Source organism: Tyto alba, unplaced genomic scaffold, assembly GCF_018691265.1.
Source record: "Tyto alba isolate M040663 unplaced genomic scaffold, T.alba_DEE_v4.0 Super-Scaffold_1, whole genome shotgun sequence".
Taxonomy (NCBI): Eukaryota; Metazoa; Chordata; class Aves; order Strigiformes; family Tytonidae; genus Tyto; species Tyto alba.
Window position 1 is genome coordinate 19,859,498 of NW_024881261.1, and position 6,425 is coordinate 19,865,922.

Below are 6,425 nucleotides of genomic sequence, written 5' to 3' on the forward strand. Positions count from 1 at the left end.
CAGAGATCTTTTTCAAACCACCATGTATAGATATGTCTTGCATATTTTGTCTGTTGTTCACATCAATTCCCAATTAATCTCTGCTCCTGAAGCTTTTAATTTGATTTTCCATAGCAAAAAATTATTGCAGAATGGAATTATTTGAAGTAATGCATGAGGCTAGGGCATAACTCCCTAGGTGTTTCTGTATGGGGATCTCACGCATGCAGTGTTTAATCCCAGGGCTCTCTAAGCATGTCTAAAGACTGGCAGTTAAATCCATGCAATTGAAAGATGTTTATTCAGTATTGTGGTGATGACTGTTGTGCCTTTTCTCATGGATTTGACCTCCAAACAAAAGTGCACAAAAATTTTATCTGCCTCCTGAGGACAAATTCTTCCCTGTCTCAGGAGGTAAAAGTAGGGACAGTGATGTAAACCCATATTGTTTGATTGTATTTAAATGTGGTAACTCCTAAAGTTTGTAAAACTTCTGTTGATTAGAGGATTTGTAAGTTATCAGAATTTGGTGGGCCTTTAAAAACCCATAATTTGTTTTCCTACAGGTTGGCTTGTGGACACAACTGGCAGCTATACTGCATCGTTCCTTCTGTGTGGATTTTCTATGATATTTAGTTCAACATTATTGTGCTTTGCAAGACTAGCAAAGAAAACCAAAAGAACACATTTGCAGCCACTCAGCAATGATACTGGCACCAAACAGCACATCTGGACAAATGGAGCAAGAGCTTATTCTGTCACAGCAGAATTAGACCAAAAGGATGTTGAATTTTTGGCTGTGGATACAAACAGCTACAGCAACAGATGACAGGCACCATCAGTATTGAGCACTGCACGGCCGTGACATAGACAGACATGGCTCAGTCGTGCTATGCTATTGAAGATATTACTCCTGTGAAACAAGGCATCTCTCAGATTTTTCTGTCATGTTTTAGCAGACTAAAATCTACATAAAGCAACAGTAATATCAAGTTAATGCAGTAATAGAAGACAGCTAGACTGAAAATAGAGTTTGTAGATACAAATGTTCACAGATTTATTTGAAATGCAACATTGACTCCACAGGTAATCTCAAAGATGATAACTGGCTATAATCAAAAGAAAACTATGAAATAATCAGTAACCAGAACTGAACAACAAAGTTTAAATTATTTCAAAAACAGAATCAGTGAAATAAGCTTTTTGGTGTTCTGTTATGGTAGTCTGTTTCAATGGACTAATCACACACACCACCAAAAAACCTCCGCATTTTTCAGTCTGCATTAGACTCTTTGCAAATAACTGTTTCAAATGCCAAAGCCATTATTTTAATTTTTGTTTTGTTGTGTTTTTTTGTTTATTTGTTTTGTTTTGGGTTGGGTTTTTTGGTGTTTTTTTTTTTTTTTTTAAGAAAATCTGGCAGGAAACTGTGGTTTATACTGGAAGTATCTCTGAAGCAGCTTTAATTTTTACAGTGTGCCTGAATTTTGTACATAAGTTGCAATTTAATTTCAAACAGGGTTCTAGACCTACTTTCCCAAGCCACTACAGCAAAATTTTGAGGTGGTTGCTGCTTTTTTTTTTTTTTTTTCCTGGACGTCTTTAAAGCTTGAATTTCTAAACATTGACATTCCAGGTATGATATACCAGCTGATCCTTGTCTGGGAGGGTGGAAGAGGTGCTGTGGCTCCTCTGCCATCTGAAGAGGAGTAAATTTGTGCCAGGGGACTAGGCATGCTGATAGACAAACCTGCTTTAGCTGCATTAGTTGGAAGGAGCCCAAAGACAGCCCAGGAGATGAGGGGCTTGTGTTTTGACAAAGAGAGCCTCTTCCTCCTGTGAATATCAGCAGCTGTTGAAGAAATTCAGAGTCTGTGCAAGCAGATGACTGAGAAACTGCTCGCTTCACAGACTATTAGTAAAGAGGATATTGGCAGGCAAAGCCGTTTCTGTGTATTCCAGTGGCAAGTCTGTCTCTGCTTGGACCCAGAAGCTGTATCTTCAGATGGTGCAAATTACTTGTTTGTGCCAAATGAAGAGCTGATCACTTGTCCTGGATGACCAGAACACAACAGCTGTGATTTGCTGACAGTTTCCTGCTACTTGTGTGAGGAATAAACTACAGCTGTCTGCTTCATGGGAGCTAGAGACTCCTTGTAGCTCATGGGGTAAATTACTGATGTGATGATTTAATAAATAGTAGGATGTTTCTACATTTCCAGAGTAAAACTGTTGTCAGCAATGGAGGAAGAACTTCATATTCTGCAATACAAATCAGTTTTGTGTTTTGATGCTGTTCATTAGCAAATTGATCAGACCCAAATAATTTTTATTAATGCTGAACTAGTAGTTTTGTTAATCATCTGCAGTGTATTCAATGGTTGCTCATAGTGTCCTATTGCAGTCTGTGCCTCAGAAAGGAAAGCAAAATAGACTGACATTCACAGATTTGATTTTGATCAAGAGTACAGCCATAGTGGTATAATGTATTTTTTATATATACATGAATATTGTGTATCAAGTCTTTCCTGTTATTCATGCATATTTTAGATATAACATATTAAAATTGTTTTACTTCAGTTGTCTGTGCTCGAACAAAACATTTCTTGCTGCCCTGCTTCAGAAATGTGGTCAGAGCCAGTAGCACGACTTACATGCACAGGCCACAGATTGAAAAATGAGAGTGCAAAGACTACTTAAAGCTAACGACATAACCTTTTTTTCAGCTCTGTGTGGCAACTGAGCACTGGGCCCTAATTTTGATGTTAACATATGTTGATAAAAAAAAACACAAAAATTATCCATTAATATTTTTTAATGTGTTAAGAAAAATACGCACATTTGGGATGGAAAAAAAGATATCTTTATTAATTAGTAGTGATTAAGATATTGGTTGAGGTGTTAATGCAAAAGTTTATATCAAAAAGTAGTGAATATGTGGTCTACAAAGAAGGTAAGCTATTTCAGCAAGTTATAAGTTACCACTGTCATTTACTTCACAAAAATTTAATTACTACTTTTACCACATCACAACATGTCAGCAGTTGTTCATGCCAGAACTGCACATTATAAAAGCCTGTTGGAATAATACTATATGCATTTTTATCCTAGTAAACAGTACTGTATAATACATTACTAGCATTTTTTATTTTTTTTTTAATTTCAAGATATCTTCTCATAGGGTTTTCTGTTTTGTGTTTAACTTATAATTAAGGCAATATTTATTGCTTAAAATATCTAATTCAGCAGAAAACATTCAACTGCTTTTATACACAGATCTTTTGTAGGAAATTATAGAATTATTTCAGGGTTTTCTAACACTGTTACTGCTCCAAATTAAGCCAATGGACAAAAGCTTATATGCAAGAATGATGCTTTCTGTGCATATCAGCCCTGTCATGAATCTCCTCAGCTCTGAAACAGAAGGAAGCATAACAAGAAATGACCTGCAAGTGGAAGAACTGGGAGTACAATCCAGGTCTGCAAAGCCTCATGCCAAACTTCTGCCCCCTGGTCCACACAATCCAAACCAAACAGCTTCTTCATCCTGCCGTGTGAAATGTTTCAGGCAGCGCATTATAGAGATCTCTGGATTATACCATTTAAAAAAAAATATATATATATATTTATTATATCTACAATGTATTTTTCAGAGATTATGATAGGCTGTTCTCCACAGAGGATATTTCCTGGCATGGCACAGTGCAGCAGTAGGCAGAGATACTTGGGCTAACGGTGAACAACTTCCCTGACCAACACCCCATGTTCCCACCAGCCCTGTTGAGCACTGATGAATATGAGTGTGAATGGAGCACTGCACCGCTGAGCAGGTCTGGCTTCCTGGGACACCATGGTCTGACTTGGCTGGGGTAACATCTGTCTGAGGCAGAAACAGATGGATCTGACCTCAGATAAATCCTGTCTGGGACAATACTCTATTCTGTGCGATGAATGGGAATTCAGTACAAGTGAAAGTGCTTACAACTGCTGAAGTTATCTCATATGTTTTCATTCCATTATGTTTGAAATGGGAAATCATAATTCTTTTGAAATTGATTATGTTCTAGTGATAATTTTTATCAGATCCACTCTGGAACATTTAATAAATTGTACCTTGAAAAACCATGTGAAAACAGCCTTGGAAAAGTCAAGTACCTTATGTTGAAAAATAACCCTGTTTTCAGAAAAAAAAAAAAAAAAAAGAGAAAATTTTCAGCCTGAAATGTTTCTGGCAACCTGTATGATAATTTCTCTCCTGAAAAACAGGTTGTGTGTGCTACTATATGGGGAATATATTTTATATTGCCATTGTTTGCTTTCTAAAGTGTTACAAATTTATGTAAGAGGCAAGAGATTGTTGTTAAGTTGTAACAGTAGCTCATGGTCAGCACAAAGAAGCCCTTAGTCCAGATCACCTCAATAAATAATACCTTCTTCGAAGTGACTATTCCAGTATATTCCAGTAGTTTTCTATACCATTTAGACAGTGCATTTGATTCATAATTAATACTTCCTGAAGGGTAGTATTAATTAACTAATTAATTAATTGCCTTCACTTCTTTTTTCCCTGCACTGCTCGGATAGGCTCTAGTGATGCATTCGTGCGGTTCTGGCTTTGCCCATTGGACCTGGCTACCACAAAATGTGTGTTTTGTTTTTTCCACTTCCCAGAGCTCAAGCTCAGCCTCTTCCCTGTGTCACCGCACCAGGCAATGCAGCAGCACCACCCTGTGGGAAATAACATTTCTCCTCATTTACAGGACACTAGCCAAGAACTAGAAGGCAGTGTTTGCGCAGAGCATCCCCGGGTAGTACTGCAGTCCAGCACAATCCTCTAGAGCCTGAAGAAGGTAAGGCACAATAAATAGATTTCTTGCATCACTATTCCTTCAAATCTTCCCTGCTGCCTCCAAGCCCTCTGGAGAGTTTGGATGGCAACAATGCTGATGTTAGAAGCTGCAAGATGGAGAAAGGCAGTGAAGTTGCCTACCATACCCTCTTGCCCACATAGCTGAGCACACCACTATAGGTAGTTGCCAGTTCCTGACTTAAACCCTACAGTTGTTCCTACAAGCCTTCAGGAGTGGGGTGTCGGTCCTGCTCCCAGTCCTTCCTGTTCTCCTCCCTCCCCGCTCTTTCCCTAGGTAGGGTCACCTTTCTAAGAGAGAATCTGGCAAGTGACTGGAATATAAGAATGGATTTTGACCCAGCCCTTTCTTAGGAAGAAGGTGTGGCTGCATTATGTACGTTGTCAAGCTCCTGATCACCTTCACTTGTATTACAAAAGATTCTTGGAGGGGAGAGATGTCTTGATGCTTCATGATCTGCGATCATATTTTACACTCCTTCAGGACTGTCATCCTGTCTGTACATGGAAGTGCTGTTGCAGGGGCAGGAATGGATGGAAGTAGAAGTGCACATCTTTCCTGATGGGCTCTAGCACCAGTTTGCTTCATTCTACACTATTGGCTAGGGCTCAGAAGTGCTTTGGAAGTCATAGAGCATTAGTTTTCCCTGAGAACCATGATCTATTATACCAAGGTGCAGAACTGTGGAATTAGGCCGGCATGTTGTAAATAATACTAACTTTTAGTTCTTTATTCAAAGACAATTGCCTCCTCCCCCTGTTCTCTGTCCTTTCAGCTCTTTCTTCCACTCACATAGACTCTCTAGGAACCCACCCCTTTTCCCACATGCCCCACATGTTCTGGTGCTCATGCAACTCTTTGCTCTAGCTGCGCTCTGCCCTCCATGTCCAGTTTAGTACACTTCTTGTGTGTGTTTTCTACCCCAGCTTGTTTCACAAGCATAGTCACAGATAGCCATCTCGTTGGCATCTCAAAGACTGCCTTTCCTTCCTTTCCAGATGTTTGCTGTAGCAGTTCCTGAGACTGTGGTTTTGGGTAAACTAGACAGATGTTTTGTGCAGTTTACTTCTTTGGTGCAACATCTCTGAAGCCAGCTTTGCTGAGAGTTCAGGAAAATAAATGGGGCTATCTCCTGACCCTTTTATATCCTGCCAAATCTTTATCCCTGTTACTTTTTTTGAATGGCAATTTCTTGATCTTCCATCTACTAATGTGAGGATTGGTCAGCAGAGAGATACCAGAAGCAACAGTTGATGGATGCAATGCTCTTTAATAGTTCACAACAATAATACATGTTTTGTAAGCTTTCCAGTGAGCTAGCCAAACAGCGGTTATTTTTCATAGTTAGACAACATACAAGGTAGTAAACTGAACAAGTATTCAACAAAAGTTTCTTCTAAATAAAACTTAACTGTTTAAAAATATTTGAAAAAGCATTAGAAATTCCATTTGTGTATAAGCATGCCTTTTCAAGTGGATAGATGAAATACTACAATGTGATTCATTTATCTTTCTCTCAATAGTAGACATGATCTGATTTCCTGCTCAGTAGATCTGTGTTTTACAGGTGGTCATTTA

At 38.7% G+C, this 6,425-nt stretch overlaps 1 protein-coding gene across 4 annotated transcripts in view; it reads left to right on the forward strand.

The window, feature by feature from the left end:
• The window catches only part of SLC16A12 (solute carrier family 16 member 12), a 34,409-nt gene extending 30,845 nt beyond the window's left edge, over positions 1–3,564 (forward strand). For all 4 annotated transcript variants that reach the window (XM_042791951.1, XM_033001804.2, XM_033001803.2 and 1 more), the window contains one exon: positions 546–3,564. In XM_042791951.1, coding sequence (XP_042647885.1) covers positions 546–808 — 263 coding nt within the window. In that variant the 3' untranslated portion in view covers positions 809–3,564. The remainder of the gene's footprint in view (positions 1–545) is intronic.
• The last annotated feature ends 2,861 nt before the right edge of the window (positions 3,565–6,425 follow it).